The 17,681-nt window shown below is 37.8% G+C and overlaps 2 protein-coding genes across 5 annotated transcripts in view; both read left to right on the forward strand.

Annotated features, from left to right (window-relative positions):
• The window catches only part of mks1 (MKS transition zone complex subunit 1), a 16,533-nt gene extending 14,209 nt beyond the window's left edge, over nt 1–2,324 (forward strand). For both annotated transcript variants that reach the window (XM_008428681.2, XM_008428682.2), the window contains one exon: nt 2,036–2,324. In XM_008428681.2, the coding sequence (XP_008426903.1) occupies nt 2,036–2,139 (104 nt within the window). In that variant the 3' untranslated portion in view covers nt 2,140–2,324. The remainder of the gene's footprint in view (nt 1–2,035) is intronic.
• A 977-nt stretch (nt 2,325–3,301) lies between these two features.
• The window catches only part of ap2b1 (adaptor related protein complex 2 subunit beta 1), a 33,658-nt gene continuing 19,278 nt past the window's right edge, over nt 3,302–17,681 (forward strand). For all 3 annotated transcript variants that reach the window (XM_008428683.2, XM_008428684.2, XM_008428685.1), the window contains exons 1-13: nt 3,302–3,411; nt 6,686–6,740; nt 6,890–6,995; nt 7,240–7,375; nt 9,705–9,950; nt 10,080–10,270; nt 11,692–11,913; nt 13,160–13,280; nt 14,223–14,318; nt 15,697–15,812; nt 15,891–16,056; nt 16,274–16,372; nt 17,243–17,502. In XM_008428683.2, coding sequence (XP_008426905.1) covers nt 6,704–6,740; nt 6,890–6,995; nt 7,240–7,375; nt 9,705–9,950; nt 10,080–10,270; nt 11,692–11,913; nt 13,160–13,280; nt 14,223–14,318; nt 15,697–15,812; nt 15,891–16,056; nt 16,274–16,372; nt 17,243–17,502 — 1,796 coding nt within the window. In that variant the 5' untranslated portion in view covers nt 3,302–3,411; nt 6,686–6,703. The remainder of the gene's footprint in view (nt 3,412–6,685; nt 6,741–6,889; nt 6,996–7,239; nt 7,376–9,704; nt 9,951–10,079; nt 10,271–11,691; nt 11,914–13,159; nt 13,281–14,222; nt 14,319–15,696; nt 15,813–15,890; nt 16,057–16,273; nt 16,373–17,242; nt 17,503–17,681) is intronic.

The raw sequence follows: 17,681 nt of genomic DNA on the forward strand, positions 1-17,681 counted from the left end.
TAACTTATTGCTTTTTAGGCTGGCCAATTAAACTACTCCCCCTGTCCTAGATTTCACTAAATCTAACACAGAAGCTGTTAAAGGTGCTGATGTTTTAGCAACAAAAGGGGCCCCTAAGTCAGATTCTGCTCAAGGCCTCATACAGCCTTGGACTGGCCCTGTAATCTGATGCACTGCAACAAACGGGAGGTTTAATTCAATGCGGCTAATGTGACTTTAGTAGCTCTTTCATTTTGTGTCTGTTGAGTTTTTAATCTTCACAGAAACTATTCTGGTTGGTCGAGTTTATGGGACTCGACCGTGCCTGACGGTCACGAGTTTCTCAGATGTCTTTGCTGCTGCGCGCATTAAGTAGACAATGCATTTGAAATGGTTTGATGCAAAGTTTAACCGGAAAAATAATACAAAAAAAAGATTATAAAATTATATAAAATCAGCGTGATCCTTTACAGACCGGAGGGCGCGAAAGCTCCTCACCGGGCTGAACCTGCATGATGAGGTTAGCGCTGCTTGTTGTCCACAAACGCTCCGGCCAACCGGGGCCATAAACTTTACAGGGAAGACAGACACAGAGCCACATGCTGGGTAGCGTGTTGAGGCGCATATAATTGTTCGTTCACAAAGACAAATCATTCTCACCACTTCACAACGGCACCTCTGAATTCGCTACAAGTTATTCCTGCAGTTCACATAGAGCTACACAGCCAGAGCTAACGCGGCGGTTTTAAACTCGTACCTAGAGTTCTCCAAAGGATCATAATTCCTCACAGTAAGTTGATGTAAACATCCATACAGGTCAGCTTGTGCCCAGTTTGAGTGAAAGGAGGCGTGCGCGAACCCGCTGAGGTAAAGCAGCGGCAACGCACGAGGCAAAGCGCAGAGGCGCCAGCTGTGTGGTTAGACCGCGCTCTATCGGGTTTAAATGCATAAACTATAAACCTATCTATTATAAACCTGTCCTTTAGGAATAAATCTGCTCTGCTAGTGAAATGCTAAGAGTGAAAGAGACGCTTGCAGCCCGGCTGCAAGCGTCTCTTTTTTTTTTGTTATTTTATAATAAAAAAACAAAAAAAAAAACAAAACAAAATGATTTTCTTTTTTTTTCTTTTAATTTTCCTAGAAACGTAAACAAGCAACTCTTAGCCTGGCGGCGGGGCTAGTTAAGCATGGCGGGCTGCCAGGTTTATAATACACTGGGGGAAACCCTGTATTTATTATTAGTTTTTCATTCTCTTAAGAATGTAGAGCTAATTAAATAATCTAAAGACCTTAAAGTGGTTCCAGTTTTTCTTGATGGCCAACCTGTTGAAACTGTGGCAAATTTTAAATACCTTGGGTCGTTCCTGGACAGTCAGATCAGCTGTGCTGAAAACACTGAATATATTTTGAAGAACTGTTCTCAGAGACTCCACCTCTTAAGAAGACTTAGTGATCTTAGTGTCACTTAGTGTTTAAGAAGACTTAGTGTCTTGAATTTGGGGGGGGAATCATATTTTATTCATCACTACAGAAGGGTTCAGTGAATGCGCATATGAAACTGGTGGGTTCAGTACCTCAAAAAAGGTTAAGAACCACTGCTAGTGTAAAGTGTTTTGAGTGGTCACATGATTGGAAAAGTGCTATATAAGTTCAGTCCATTTAAGAATTTAGTTTTTCTGTTTCCTCTCCTCTTTGTGGGGTCTGTGAGACCAGTTGAGGTGTTTCTGTCATTTGGAGGCTTCAAGCACAAAAAGTGAACATCTGTTAGCTCTTAAAGTGACATTTTGTGGCGCTAGAAGTTGTGGGCAATGTAGTTAATCATATTTTCTATGTATTAAAATCTGATTTGAAGACCTAAATCTAACAGCATCATTGGTTTATTTTATTTTATTTTTTTCAAATAATCTAAGAAAAAATGTATTTTAGAAACAGGACATGTTTACATCAATATGTCCTTACAGTTGAAATTTTTAAGGAAAAGTCTCTTTACCACATCATTGCTCAAAATAAATAAATAATTGTGATTTTTTTTCTGCACCTGTTTGTTTCCTTTTAGAGGCCTACCAGAGGGCTCATAAAAGGCTGCAAGAGGCCAGAGAAAGTCTTCCAAGAGATGTTCTTAACTCTGCTGCCCAACTCCAGCCTGAGTCCTCTGCATAGGAGTCAAAATGAAGCTGAAAGCAGGGCCAGCATATTATCTGTGCATACAGAAACACAAATGTGTTCTGAGTAATAGCTTGGTAAGCAAAGGAATGCCAAGTTTCTTTTATTTTTGTCATTCATTTTTCATTCAATTTGTAACATTATGGATCTAGTATTGTTAAATAAACATGCAAACACAAACATTTGCTTATCTTTGTGTACTTATTTCTTTGTGAATTTAGCCACTTTTAATCTGTTGTCTCATAAAATGTATTTTGTTCAATAAGTTGTGCAGGAAAGCTACTGAGGATGAACATCATATTACCAATATTAGCTGTTGATCTAACCTCAAAGACTTCAATTTTGAGCTGAGTTGTGTTTGCAGGTCACATAAGAGAACCTGTCCTTCCTACAATAGAAGTCTGGAAGATAGTTATAGGTTTGGAATTACCCAGACCTGAATCTGATTGAAAATCTGTGAGAATTACCTTGCAATTTGGTAGATTTGAAACATTTTTGTGAAAAATACTCAGACTTCTACCCACAAAGACTGAATGCTGTAATAAAAGTAGCTAAATGTTCTTCAGTAAAGTATTAATTTAAAGACATGCACACTTATATAACCACACTATTGTTTCCCAACCGAATATAGATCAGTTTTTTTTTACTTGGGGCAATTTTTGTCTTTATTTTTCCATATCCGAGTGTGCACTGATTACACTATTACTAATTAAAGGTTATTATTTAAAAAAAACTGAAACATTGAGAAACTCGACTTGACCCTGTTAATTATACCTAACTTTGCATTCCAATGAAAACGATTTCTTAAGTATTGCGTTCAATACCGTGGGACATTAGGTCTGACAGCAGAAATATGGTTAATGTAAAAAGATAAGAATTCCTGTGTACCTCTGAGCCCAGACTAGAAATGCTGTTGTTAAAAATAAACAAGGAAAAAGATTTTGGAAACAAACATCTTTGAGTTGTTTAAAATGTCAAAAACATTTAGTAAAACTTTAACTAACTGTTGAATCTACTAATTTGTAGAATCAAATATTACTAATTTAAAATAAGGTATTTGTATACAATCTTGCTGTCATAAACAGGCGCTACAACGTTTCTCTGCATGCTAACAACTGAACAAAACCTGACGGCTTCCCCTTTAGTTACAAATCATCCGATTCCCCTTGACTGTGAACGCACCATTCTCCATCTTCCTCTGAACAGGGAAGGGACCAACCTGCGTCCTGCTGCACCCCATTGAAATTTGTCTGTTACTTATTCTAGAAGGTAAGTAACTTATCTTTTTGCTAAATATTATTATGACCCTATTTCATTTTGGTGACTTTTGTGTCAGTCAGTGTGTTGCTCTATATTGTCTTGGTGCATTAGCATTATGTCCTGTCAGTAGGAGCAGCGATGATGGGAACTGGGCCGCTGCTTTCTTTCCTCCCGTTTTGCGTCAATTTTAACACAATCTTTAACTGAAACCTCTTAGCACTCCTCGGTTAGAAGTTAATAAATCAGGAAATCAGTGTGACATAAAGCTTTTGGTCACTAGTTTTGAAAATAACGAGCTGGCGGTGCTCTTAGCTTGTAGCTAAGAAACCACGCCGAAGTTCACATACGATTTGGAGCTTTCAATTTGACTTAAAGGCTAATTCATTCTTTTTATTAGGAACTTGGGCTACTTTTCATCAGATCAAAATGCACATTGGGTGCAATCATCAAAACTGGGTCAAAAATATTTACTATATTTCCAGATAATTTAATCACAGGAGGTGGAAAATCTATATTTGGGAAAAGACAAAAGAAACACTTTTCTGGCAGTTAGCCCACCTCAGACGGAGTCCTGATTATAAACCACAATATTGTTAATCCGTACAGATTCCTCCAAAGCACTCTATTATAAGCAGTGAATAATAATGTTGTCTTTCAAATTGTTCACAAGAGCTGATTCGTTGTCTTAAAAGCAGCGAAATAGCCCTTTACTGATGTATGAATCAGACGCTAACTTCAGCGACTCAGCTAGCCAACGTTAGCAAGGTGGGAGTGTGGAGGTTGGAATAAGTTGCTGCGAACTGGACATTTCGTGAAGGTTAAATAATGTCACAAACTAAAACCCTTTTAATCATAGAACACAATAATTCGTGGCTAGATAAATTCTGTAGGGATAAAATAGTGGCGTGGACTGATGAGGGAAATAGACGTTTAATAAAGACAGGTGTGAGGTGTAACGTTATCAACGTCTCCCCCCCCAACTGATATCTCTGTGACGCAGTACCAATAAAGTGCAATAATGTGGGAAAGCAATCCACATTATTGAGCAAAGAGAGCAATCTGAGTGGCAATGTTGTTATTTACCAAAATAATTTATATTTTTGTCTGCCGCAGTCTCATTGAAAGCACATTGTTTCGCTTTGAATCTGTTGAATCGTTAAATTATTTTGCATATTGGAAGAACAAATAGTCAAGATCAGTAGTTTACTTGCACCGCATAAAGCAGTGGTCCCCAAACTACGGCCCGCGGGCCTGATCCGCCCCGCCACCACATTTGGTCCGGCCCCCTGGACAATACTAGAGAGCATTTAGATTTTTTTTCATATACCGTATTTTCCGGACTATAAGCCGCTACTTTTTTCCTAAGCTTTGAACCTTGCGGCTTAAAGCCCAGTGCAGCTTTTATGTAAATTTTCTTCAACCACCAGGGGGCTCTTTAGCAGGAAGTGAATCATTGGAAGTCAAAATTTAAAATAAAAGAAGAAAGCACCCATTAAAACAGAATTAGGATTTAATAGGGAATTGAAATTTGAGAATGTTGTAGATCAGTTAAATAGCATTGAGGGGAAAAAGAAGATTTTCATTTTTAAAAAATAATACTGGGATCATTATGAGAATTTGAGGTATAGATATTCGGATCCAATAGATGGTGGTAGTGCAACAATAATGGATGCAAGCTGCTGTTGAAATCTAAAGAAGAAGAAGAAAGCACCCATTTTCATTTAGCACATGCTAGTAGCAACACGAAGGATCAGCACTTTTACTGTTACAGTTACTGTTCGGAAACTACCGTAATCAGTTCAGTTAAATCTAATCTTGGCAACTTTTCTTTTTCAACGTAATAAATGTGATATTCAATTGACTTGTTATGACTCAGATTTTGGGTGTCCGCCCCCCTCTTGTGGAAAACCTGGAGCGGCAGAGATATCTGCGGCTTATAGTCCGGTGCGGCTTATATGTGTATGTTTACTGGTTTTTAAAAAAAAAACTTTGGGTGTGCGGTCTGTAGTCCAGAAAATACAGTATTTATTTCATAAATGGTGTTATTTCCTGGATTTTTTTTGTGAAGAACCCAGAGAATGTTATTTGATTGTGCTTTATGGAAAACAATAAATTTTTACATTTAGGCACTCCTACAATCGTCACTTTTTCTGTTACAAACTGACTCCGGCCCCCAGCAGAGAAGGAAAAAGTTATGTGGCCCTCACAGGAAAACGTTTGGGGACCCCAGGCATAAAGAGACACGCGCACATTTTTTTCTCAGTCTGAAATTAAATCAGACCAAACTTATCTTGTTTTAGTTAGAATTAGCCAAATTATTTGTACTTGCTAAATTCCACAAAATTGAGAAAATAACATGTTATTTACTTAGTTATGCATTCTACATACGTTTTCCTTCTGTTACGCTCTCTATAATTTGTTACACTTGGATACAACACTCTAAAAACAGTTTATTTAGCTGTTACATTTTGTGATTTAACATCCCTGTGTAGATTGTCAGAAGGTTTTGTATTAAACGGTTTAAAATTAGTCCCATGTAGTATTTTAACTGAATTCTGGGTTCTAATAAGTCAAAATTAACATATTACCTTCCTTTAACAGAAATAAATGTTTAAAATAATGGATCTATAAAATATTGGTGAACCTTTCAGTTACTTTTTAATGTACAGAGACAAACCTCTAATTCACTCATTCAAATCAAGTGCAGCTAAAACAAACAGGACATAATGTGTCAATTAAAATGCAATTGTTATTTTCTTTTTCAATTTTCATTTCTGGATATTACATTCCAAATTACTGGGCATAAAATGTCGGGGAATGAAGCTGAACCAACTCTGATTTATGATATAAAAATGTTTTTGCCATTCCAGGCTGATGTGTTGAAAATAAGCAATGGTTTAAAAATAATTTTCAAGAAGAATTAACCAATGTGAAAACTTGGGCCGATATCTGATATTAGTACTGCCATTGTCATGGGTGATATTTATGTATTTTATATGTCCCTGACACCCCATACTCTTGCACTGCATCACTATCACAGTCAGATGACCAGACAGAAACCACATGACCAACCGTCGTCCCTCACCCCTCTGAAACACTAAAAATGGATTTGTCAGTTATTAATATTGGTCAAGTTTTTTTTGTCGAAGCAATATCAATATGATGAAAATAAGCAACATCAACTGATGTTGGTAACAATATATTGTGTACTGCATCTCAAGTTTTTAGTTATATATTAACTAACTGCAACGATTTCTTAATCTTTGCTTTGGGTTCCTGGCAGACCACAAACACCATCATCATGACAGACTCCAAATATTTCACTACCAACAAAAAGGGTGAGTAGAAAATTTGATCAAACCAGTTTTTTTCTTTAAAGAAAGGTTCTGTTTTTTTTCTACGAAAACTTCTTTTCCTTTAAACTTAAAGATAAAGAACACTTTAGAAAAAGTTATTGTCTTTCATGTCTATGTGATTCATCTTTCAGGGGAGATCTTTGAGCTGAAGGCCGAGTTAAACAATGAGAAGAAAGAGAAGAGGAAAGAGGCAGTAAAGAAGGTCATCGCTGCCATGACTGTTGGCAAAGATGTCAGGTACACCAGCAGATTGGATGTTATTTTGGCTAGGTGACTAGAACTTATTTAAATATTTTAAAATAAGTTCTAGTCATCACAGTTTTTAAGATTAAACTCGGAAGAAAAACTGGTGACATTTTTCCCCCATTATTTTCAAGATATCTTAGCTCTTTTGATCCCATTTGTTTAACTTTAAATAACACATGTAAGAAACAATATTGAGCCATCAATGTTATCTAACCCAAGTTGTATTTGTTCTCAGTTCTTTGTTCCCAGATGTGGTGAACTGCATGCAGACTGACAACCTGGAGCTGAAGAAGTTGGTCTACCTCTACCTGATGAACTATGCCAAAAGCCAACCTGACATGGCCATCATGGCTGTGAACAGCTTTGTCAAGGTAAGGCTTGACCACAGGGATCTCATTCACTGCCGTTTTACTTTTAGATTAAAATTAGAAAAGATTAAAATATATAAATTTAGCTTGAACAAGAGAGAGTGCATGTCACTAGGCTAACGTTCTGGACAGTTACATTTGTGTCTGGTCCTTCTGGATACAAACTTAACACACTTTAACCCAACAGTAGCTGTGTTTCCATTGACTATATAATTGTGCAAATTGACAAAAACACATTTGCTTAATGAAAACAGAAATAATAAAAAAATAACAACAACTTGCATATTTTAATACATTTTTGCATTAGGAGTAGGTAGTTTTTTTGGCTGTATCAAAATGAGTGTATTTTACAAAACTGCATTGGAAATTAGACACTTTTCCACACAAGTCATTTCATCAGTAACTGGATGCTAATAGTGATACGTAGAGATGTGCCGATCAGGTTTTTTTCCTGCCGATACCAATCACCCATGAGGGCCGATCACCGAAACTGATCACATAATTTAAAAAATTTTTTTTATCATTAACACTACCGGTTACATTATGTGGAAAAAGGAACCATGAATTCACTTTAATTTAGACAAAAACTTGTTTTTAATAACTTTTTCCAAGAAGAAAACTAAACWAAACWGGCATTGTGCAAATTGTRCTGCTATCRRTAATACTATCTTTRAYAGACTGAWAACATATGRAGGCTCTGAAGAGGCTAAATAATGCAAASAGCCAAAATAAAACCTCTCAACATTGCCAAAAAAATTMAAGTATAAAACTTAACATTCAAAGGCAAATACAGGATCCATTACAATAAACAATCCAGAGTTGCTGAATGAAAACTTCCTGTTAGCATGGCGGCTAGCTGATTACTGCTAGTTCTGAGTGGCTGTTTCTGACTGAGCCGAGTAATTATGCAGAGCAGGGAGGAGATCGATTATTTTTTTAGAGATTATCTGTCTCATGTTAGGACAGCGAAAGTTTTAATACATATGTAAAATGTATTTTTAGGTTAGATGCTGCAGCTTTAAGCAGAGGTTCGGTGTGAGAGTCACTACCAGGTGGAGCAGAAGCGGCGCTCCGTCTGTGAAATATTACTACCTGTAGCGTAGCAGCGGTTCAACAGCGAGAGCAGAACCAGCGTCTTACATCGCAGCTCCAAGACTTAAATCATTTTGCGGGTTATTTGTTTAGCTTTCTGACCGTCATGCTAATCCGGGTGAGTGTTTGTAGCTGTGCGCTGCTTTACCTGCTATCTGATCCTCCATATGTCTTTTTTACTGCAGTGAGCCTCGATGTAGCCAAACTCCGTCAAGTATAACATTGTTTTTATGTCGTATTAGCTTCGTTGTGTTGATGCATTTTGACCTGCTTCAATTTTCTGCCGCAACACGCAAACTTCCCCATTCACTCAGTGCGTTATAGTTCAACATCGCTTAGGATTTGTTGCTGCGCGTTTTGTGCAGAGTGAAGGAAAGAGGAGACCAGCTGCACAGGCAGGCTGAGAAATGAGATGCAGGTGATCGGTATCGGCAACAAGAGCCAATGATCGGTGACCGATCGATCGGCACACCTCTAGTGATAGGAGGATGTCAGCATGGAATGTTTAAGTGTTTATTAATGTCTTATTGCATGAACAAACTTATTGACGTGTAATTAGGCCTGTCGTGATAAACAATAAATCAATTAATCGCACGATAAATTAAACCCATCAACCTCATTTTAATTATCGGCTTTATCTCTAAGATTGTCATATGAGGAAAATAGGGGCAAAAAAAATGGCGTAGTATGAACTATTGCATTAGGTAGTCAGTTGTGCTCATCTTCTCTATTTAAATCTAGTGATTACTGAAAGGCAATATAGTATACAGACTTCATAATCTGCACTCTTTTGGTTGAATGCAGTATTTATTTCCACTTTGGCTTTATGTTGTTTAGTTTTTATTCAAGTACATTTTTTTATTAATGGAAACTGAGAATCCATTTTATTCTTGCTTTTGGTTGTTTTGTTTATTTAGTTTATCAGTTCCAGTGTTATGTGTTCTTTTGAAAATAAAGTGCATCTATCTATGGCAGGAAATCGCATGCATTTGCGATTTCCTGATCATTTCCATTAAATCAATGTCAAAAGGTCTTGAAACAATATTATCGTTTATCGCAATAATTTTTTAGACAATCTCAGCAAAATTTGTTATTGTGACAGGCCTATGTGTAATTTTAATTACTTTTCTTACTTAATGGAAACACCACAATTGAGAACTTTTTATTTATTTTTTACATTAGCAAAATATCGACAGTTTTGTACGCATGTGGTGTGAGCAAATGAGATTTCTTTTCACAGGATTGTGAGGACCCCAACCCTCTGATCCGGGCCCTGGCTGTCCGCACCATGGGCTGCATACGGGTGGACAAGATCACAGAGTACTTGTGTGAGCCGCTAAGGAAGTGTCTGAAGGATGAGGACCCATATGTGAGGAAGACAGCAGCTGTTTGTGTGGCAAAGCTGCATGACATCAATGCCCAGATGGTGGAAGATCAGGGTTTCCTGGACTCTCTGAGGGATCTCATCGCTGACTCAAACCCCATGGTTGGCCTTCATTTATTTTATTTCATAAATAGACTGAGGACTACATTTTCTTTGTGCCCAGTCAAATAAAGTTGTTTAAATTTCATTCATGAAATGCTGTGTTTTACAAGCTTGACTGTCATCCCACAGGTTGTTGCCAATGCAGTTGCTGCTTTGTCTGAGATCAGCGAGTCTCACCCTAACAGCAATTTGCTGGACCTGAATCCCCAGAACATCAACAAGCTACTGACTGCCCTCAATGAATGCACAGAGTGGGGACAGATTTTCATCCTAGACTGCCTGTCCAACTACAACCCCAAGGATGACCGAGAGGCTCAGAGGTAGAGATCCTGAAATCCGTAAAGGGGACCTATTGTCCAAAATTCACATTTTGGACATTTGGGTTTCTGCTGCTTCTGAAAACAGCAGAAACGCTTAAAAAAACCACTCAGTCATTTCTTTTGGCAATAAGCTCCTTTTGGACTGCACAGCCCGACCCAGGCCTGCCTGGTTTGAAACTGGGCTGAGTGTTTTTGCATTCGCACTTCCAGTCCAGTCCCACCCTGGAACCCCAAGAGCTGTTCCAACCGGGCCGGCCAGACAGGGCTCATTTGGAGTTAGCTGTTGATTACTGCGTTGGCTGCGGGGGCAGGACAGAGACAAGTTGTCTTCCAGATCTCTGGGTCAGAGGAGCATTTTTTCTTTTTGATTTTCTCAATGTGTCATTTTAACATGTGGCATCAAAATATTCTCGTCATCATCTATTCTTACCAGTAAGTTTTTAAATGATAACATATTCAATTGCCTTTTTCTTTCGGTTAATATAACATTGAAGAAGTTGAATTTAGGATCCACATCACGTCATCAGATCAAGCAGATAAATATATGTAACTTTTTCCCACAGATGGGGAAAAAAAAAACGTACACTGACATTGGTCCTACTAACAGCATATAAATGATAAAATTAAATGATGCAGCTAAATTATGAGCTGTTTATCTGCAGTAGCCTGAATGTATGTAATCTCATAACTTTCTGGTCTGCATTGGCTGTACATAGTCAAATATCTCAGAGTTTTGAAGTTGATCTGGAGGATGAATCTGCGCTCTGTGCTACACTGGGATTACAAGCGCACTTAAGCTAAACATTTTAATGGTAAATGTAAATACATTTTTTCCAAATGATGAAATCAGAAGTTGCCAAGGTTCTGAACAAGGTGATTTTTTGCATCTCACGTTGCCCGAGTGGGGAAAATCCCGCAAGCCCTACAGTGCAAAAAGGGCTTGAGCAACCCAAGTAGAGCTGGGTTTATGGCTATATGTGCTGTACAATGGCTGCTAGAAAACACAGGAGTTTTATTGACTTATCATCCAGAGAACACTTTCTGCGTTCTTGTAGGTTGTGAAGGAGGCTCCACTTCTGTTTTTCAAAGATGTATGGTTGTATAATTGTGCATCTGTTTGGGTAGGTGTGTCCAGCAGCAGCTTATTTGGATTTAAGAGGCCCCAAAACAATTCATTTTGAAAGGAGCTCAAAATAGGCAGAACTGACCAAACTGAAATCTGATTATCTGAGAATGATTTTGTGCAAAAAATGTAATGAACATGTGTTGCACAGCCCATAGACATATCCTAACCAGTTCAAGCAAGCCTAGTAGGCCCCCTTTAACTTAATCCATGTTTAATAAAGATTGTTTTTGAGCCAAACTATGACTCTTTCCTCTCTGAACTCATGCTGAGATTCTTCCTCTGTTGTGTCTCAAAGCATCTGTGAGCGTGTCACTCCTCGGCTGTCTCACGCCAACTCAGCAGTGGTTCTGTCCGCTGTAAAGGTCCTGATGAAGTTCTTGGAGCTCCTGCCAAAGGACTCTGACTACTACAACACATTACTGAAGAAACTGTCTCCCCCACTCGTTACTCTGCTGTCTGGAGAGCCAGAGGTCCAGTATGTGGCTCTGAGGAACATCAACCTGATTGTTCAGAAAAGGTATGAGATCGACATAGCTGTTTGTGCTTGATACATTCTACGGTGGAAAACATTAAATGCAATAAATTAATTATTGAAATCATAGTTGACTAATTTAGTTGACATATAAATTGTATGTCAACTAAATTGACATGCAATTAAATTGTATTAAGCACATTTTGCTATCCGGTTATTAATCAGTTTATCCAAAAATAATCAATAAATTATACACTGTATTGATGTTAAGTTAAGCAGAATGAACTGAGCTTTTCATGTGTTGTTAATATTTTTAGCTGCAGATGCTCCTTTACTACAGAAGACCAAGCGTTCACTAAAGGAATGCTGTGTTATTGCATTTTAAGCAACAAAATGTTTACTTTCTAATTAAAAAAGTAATAGAATTATTTATGTGCATCTTTTAATGTTTTTCCAGTATTGTATAAAAAGGCTTAAATGGTTAAATGAAAAAATCTGCAGAATGTGCCAATTTTTTACCCCATTAATTTATGACTAAAAGAATCGCTAGTTGCATCCCTACTGCCTTTTGAGATCAAGTCTCTCAACATGAGCACAGATTTCCCACACACCTTTGAAAACATAAAACACTTTTCCACTACACCACCTCTAACTGGTACGGTTCTGGTCCACCTCGGCGAAGATTAATTTTCCTTTAGCAAATCTGGTGCAGCTCTGCCTAGTTCTTCTCAGATTTTGGTCTCTACTTGAGATTTACGTCATTGAAAACTGCAAACAACATAATTATTAGCGTAATTATGAGTTTAATCATCAGCATCTCCAGAAACTCTCTGATGGAGCTGCTGTTTTGCACAGACAGTGTGAAACACTGGAACTACGTACTAATAGCTTTGATGTGAATTTTATTTTTCCTTTGGGTTAAAAAAAGTCAAGTGGCTGCTAGTTTTCATCTAGTGAGGAACAGAGCGTCTGATGGAAAAGCTCACTACCTGGGTAGAACAGAGCCTCACATTAACCAGTTAGTGACAGTGGAAAAGTGCCAATATTGAATTTAAGTGTTAGAGTTAATAAAGTTAGTACAAGGAAAAAAAAATTGTGGTATTCAAAAGTATTCTTCTTCCATTCGTTTAAGTTCTAAGTTGTTTTATGTCCTATCATAAATCTGTAGCTTCTGTTTTCACGATGAACTTTTGCTTTTATTTTTTAAAATAAACAAGAAAACTTCCAACAGGGCCTTGTGTGTGTGTGTGTGCGTGTGTGTGTGTGTGTGTGTTGTTTTGTTTCTTTGCAGGCCTGAGATCCTAAAGCAGGAGATTAAAGTGTTCTTTGTCAAGTATAACGACCCGATTTATGTGAAGCTGGAGAAACTGGACATCATGATCCGCTTGGCCTCTCAGGCCAACATTGCCCAGGTAGGTTCCATGTACAAAACACATTATTGTTGTTATTTAATGGCAGGCTCTATTTTCTTTTTTTTTTTTTACTTTAGGTTTATTGATTGTTTTGTTTTTTATCAATCACAAACAATACACAGAACAAAAAACAGACTGTCGACAAAAGGAATTACTTACATTCTGACTAAGATGAACAGTTACAGGTTGAAACTGCATGCAGATTAACTTTCCATTTTTTGAGCAGCATTTAAAATAACAAGGAAAGATAGACCTGATTCAGTTATTGTTCTCTAGAAATCCACTCCATTTGCTCCATCTCTTTTTGTAAAGGTCCGGTTGCAGTCTCAGCATGAACGTTAACTTTTCCATTTTGTGGGTCTCTTCCACCAGTTCCAGCCAGTCCTTTAGCGTTGGTGAGACAGGCTGAAGCCATTTCTGAGTAATCAGTTTTTTGGTTGTAGCACTGAAGATTTTAAATAGATATTTGTCATTCACATTCAGACCCTCAGGAACGGCTCCGAGTAGCAGTGACATGATGGGTTGTTGGAATTCAAGACCCAAAATTGACTCAATCTTCCCCAGAACATCCTTCCAATAAGTCTTTATCTTAATGCAGGACCAGAAAATATGGGAGTGATTTGCCTCTGTGTCCCGGCAGGCTCTGTTTTCAAAATAAAATAAAATAAAAAAATAAACACTTGTGAAAAGCAGTTGGACATTACTGACCTTCTTTAATATTGTCCGACAAAAAAATTCACTGACCTGCTTCTCCTTTAACTTTGCAAACATATACTGCCATTTTCTATAAGAAAAGTCTTGAAAATACAATCCATGCTGCCATTTTTTCAGTGCTTACGCAGAAGTGATATTTTGATTAGTTTAATAAAAATGTTTTTGTTTTTTTTGTATTCCTTTTGCTCCATGTATATGGTGGGAGTTATATATTTTGGACCCTTACAGGTTTTGGCTGAACTGAAGGAATATGCCACAGAGGTAGATGTTGATTTTGTGCGTAAGGCAGTACGAGCCATCGGACGCTGTGCCATCAAAGTGGAGGTGAGAACTGACTGCTGTCACCTGATCTATTTTTTTTCTGAGAAGCCACCAGAATCAAATAATTACTAGCTTAACAGGCACTGACTTGTCTGTTAAAACCTCAGAAATCCAATCTTCTTTTGGTCAGTGAATTCTGAAGCACCAACAGGTCTTGGTGACAGTGACTTTCTTTTATGTTGGGATTATTAGTGAGGGCTATAAGGCTGACATTGTATATACAATTTTTAAAAACATAAGGAGACACACTAAAAGGTGGAAAACTACTTTCTATGGTGGTGTGCCAGCTGTCCAAGACACTACTGAGAGCTAGATGCCAATAGATAATTCAAAGGCTGCAGCAAAGTTGCAGCCTTTGCTGCAGCCTGTCATGGAGCTTGCTTTATTTAGAGAGGCTTTTTGGTAATACACACAAACATCAAGTTAAAGGGCAGTCTTTCATTCTTCAGAGAATACACACAGAGACCTATGTTACTTATTCTAAACACTTGAATCACTAATATTCAATGCTAAAATTGGCTTTAATGGCAACACCATGATTATTTTAGGACTGGGCAATATGACTGAATGATCAAAATTCAGATTTTTTTTGCCCGATTTCTTTTCTAATAAAAGACATTATAGAAAATATTTTTAAAAAGTAGCTTTTATTTTAATAATCCCTTCTGGTAGTTGTGCGATGGAGTATTCCATCACACAGTCATGATATTTGCAGTTTTTAATTAGGAAAAAGCTTGGTTATCAGGATCTGCTGTCAAAGTAGACCCAGTTGTTTGCACCATTATTTCAATGTTACTGTCAATAATCTGATGCTGATGTGTTAAAAGATTAAATATAATCTCAGAAATTTATACCAAAGTTCGCACAACATTCGTCATTTAATTTTTTTTGTGTTGGCGTTCTCAGAAACTTGTGACTTCACTTTGGCAATATTACGATTTTATTCTGGTAATATTGTGACTATTCTCGTAATTTAAAAAAACTTTGCCTGGTTTTATTATTCTGTAGAGTTCACCTGTATTCAACGTCCAAATAAATAGAAGCTGTAAAACATGCTTGTGGCACACTGACCAGTCCACTCCTATGGAAACCCGAGGAGTGCATTGGTGAAAGAAAAATCCAGATTTTCCTTAAATTAAATCTTCAGAAATCAAATATTTTATTAGTCGAGAGAATGTATTTATTGCCCAGGATTATCTCGTCTTTGTTTTTAAAATAACAAACACAAACAAGGCTAACAGATAATAAATACTCCAGTAAGATTCTTTTAGTAGATGTATTTGTCTGTCCTTGGCTAAAAGCTCTGAAGTGGACTCACTGAAATTGTTGTAAGTTAGTATGATCCTTTTGTATTGAGGATGCGTGTGTCTTGTTTCTGTAGCAATCAGCTGAGCGCTGTGTCAGCACTCTGCTGGACCTGATCCAGACAAAGGTCAACTATGTGGTTCAGGAGGCTATTGTGGTCATCAGGGACATTTTCCGCAAGTACCCTAACAAGTACGTGGGAACACCCTGGCTTACATCACCTGTCTAGTTATCTTTACGTCTAACCACCGAGATGCTGATGTTCTTTAGATATGAGAGCATCATCGCCACGCTGTGCGAGAACCTGGACTCCCTGGATGAACCTGATGCTCGAGGTGCCATGATCTGGATCGTCGGAGAGTACGCCGAGAGGATCGACAACGCTGACGAATTGCTCGAGAGCTTCCTCGAGGGTTTCCACGATGAGAGCACTCAGGTGAGTTGATTAAAAAGAAGGGATGTACAGGTTCTTGTGAACTCTGCTTTCATCTCCTTGAATGGCTCAAAAACTAACTCAGATAATTGTAGTGGAAGTTAACATGTTTACTAACCCTTTCAAAAGAAATCAGAGCATCTCAATTTTTACATTCTGCATAAATTCCCTGCTATCCATTATACATATATACAGTTTTTTTCTTTGTTTTGCGTTGCAGGTACAACTCACTCTTTTGACTGCCATTGTGAAGCTGTTCCTGAAGAAACCATCAGAAACTCAGGAGCTGGTACAGCAGGTCCTCAGTCTGGCCACGCAGGTTAGTGTTGCTTCTGTTACAAAAGTCAGTTCTACAGAAATAAAATGGATTACTCACTTCATAAAAATACTTTTGGTAATTCTAACTGACCTAAAACAAGAGAAATTTGTTCTGTTTTAACTACAGACAGCGAGAATAAAAGATGTGCTCGTCATTTTGCTTAGTGTATGTAAACTTCAGGTTTCAACTGTATGTATGATTTCAACTTTAGAACTGCTTATTTAGATTTGTGAATATGAAGTAGTTTTGTGTACACAAAACAGTTACTTAAAAAATGTTGTATTGTTATTTCCAATATAAAATGGAACAGGAAATAAATATTTTCCCCCTATTTGTGTTTGAGTTTTATCTTTCATTCTATTAACCACTTATAGACAACAGACTTTCACACCTGCTTCACAGAATATATTTTCTATTGAGTCAAGACTTCTCTATTATGGGGGGAAATTATTATCAATTTTTTCACTGCAAAAAATAGCAGTAAACCCATATTAAACCTTTGTGAACGTGTTCTTGGTGAACTCAGAAGTGATGCTCAGAAATCTCCCCTGTCTGGTTTCTCCAGTCTCCAGTCTGAACAGGTCAGGTCACATCAGACAGACCAGAATCTGCAATGACCAGTGCTGTCTGTGAAACTGTTTCTTTATTGTAAAAGTCTTTGAAAAGGTTGAGAACCTCTTTCCAACTTCACAGATTACTAGGTCAAATCCACACACTGACGAAATTCATAAAATTAGATGATTTTAACATTTGCATGCTGTGGAAATATGAAATGTGGCATTCATTTTTTTTCATATGAAAAATGCAAATCTTATCACCTGCACAGTCTTGCATTGAGATTTATTTCAGTTTTGTTCTTTCCCCCATCAGGACTCTGACAACCCAGACCTCCGTGACAGGGGCTATATTTACTGGCGCCTGCTGTCGACTGACCCTGTGACGGCCAAAGAGGTGGTGCTGTCAGAAAAGCCCCTGATCTCCGAGGAGACTGACTTGATTGAGCCCACGCTGCTGGACGAGCTGATCTGCCACATCGGCTCCCTGGCCTCAGTCTATCACAAGCCGCCCAGCGCCTTTGTGGAGGGAAGTCATGGAATCCACCGGAAGCACCTTCCTGTCCAGCACAGCAGGTCAAACACAGAAAAACCTGAATAATCTATAAAGATCTTAGTGTTCCCTTATTGGTTATTTTATACTATCTTTAACAGACTGAAAACATATGGAGGCTCTGAAGAGGTTAAATAATGCAAAGAGCCAAAATAAAACCTCTCAACATTGCCAAAAAATTCAAGTATAAAACTTAACATTC

The sequence above is a fragment of the Poecilia reticulata genome, linkage group LG14, assembly GCF_000633615.1.
Source record: "Poecilia reticulata strain Guanapo linkage group LG14, Guppy_female_1.0+MT, whole genome shotgun sequence".
NCBI lineage: Eukaryota > Metazoa > Chordata > Actinopteri > Cyprinodontiformes > Poeciliidae > Poecilia > Poecilia reticulata.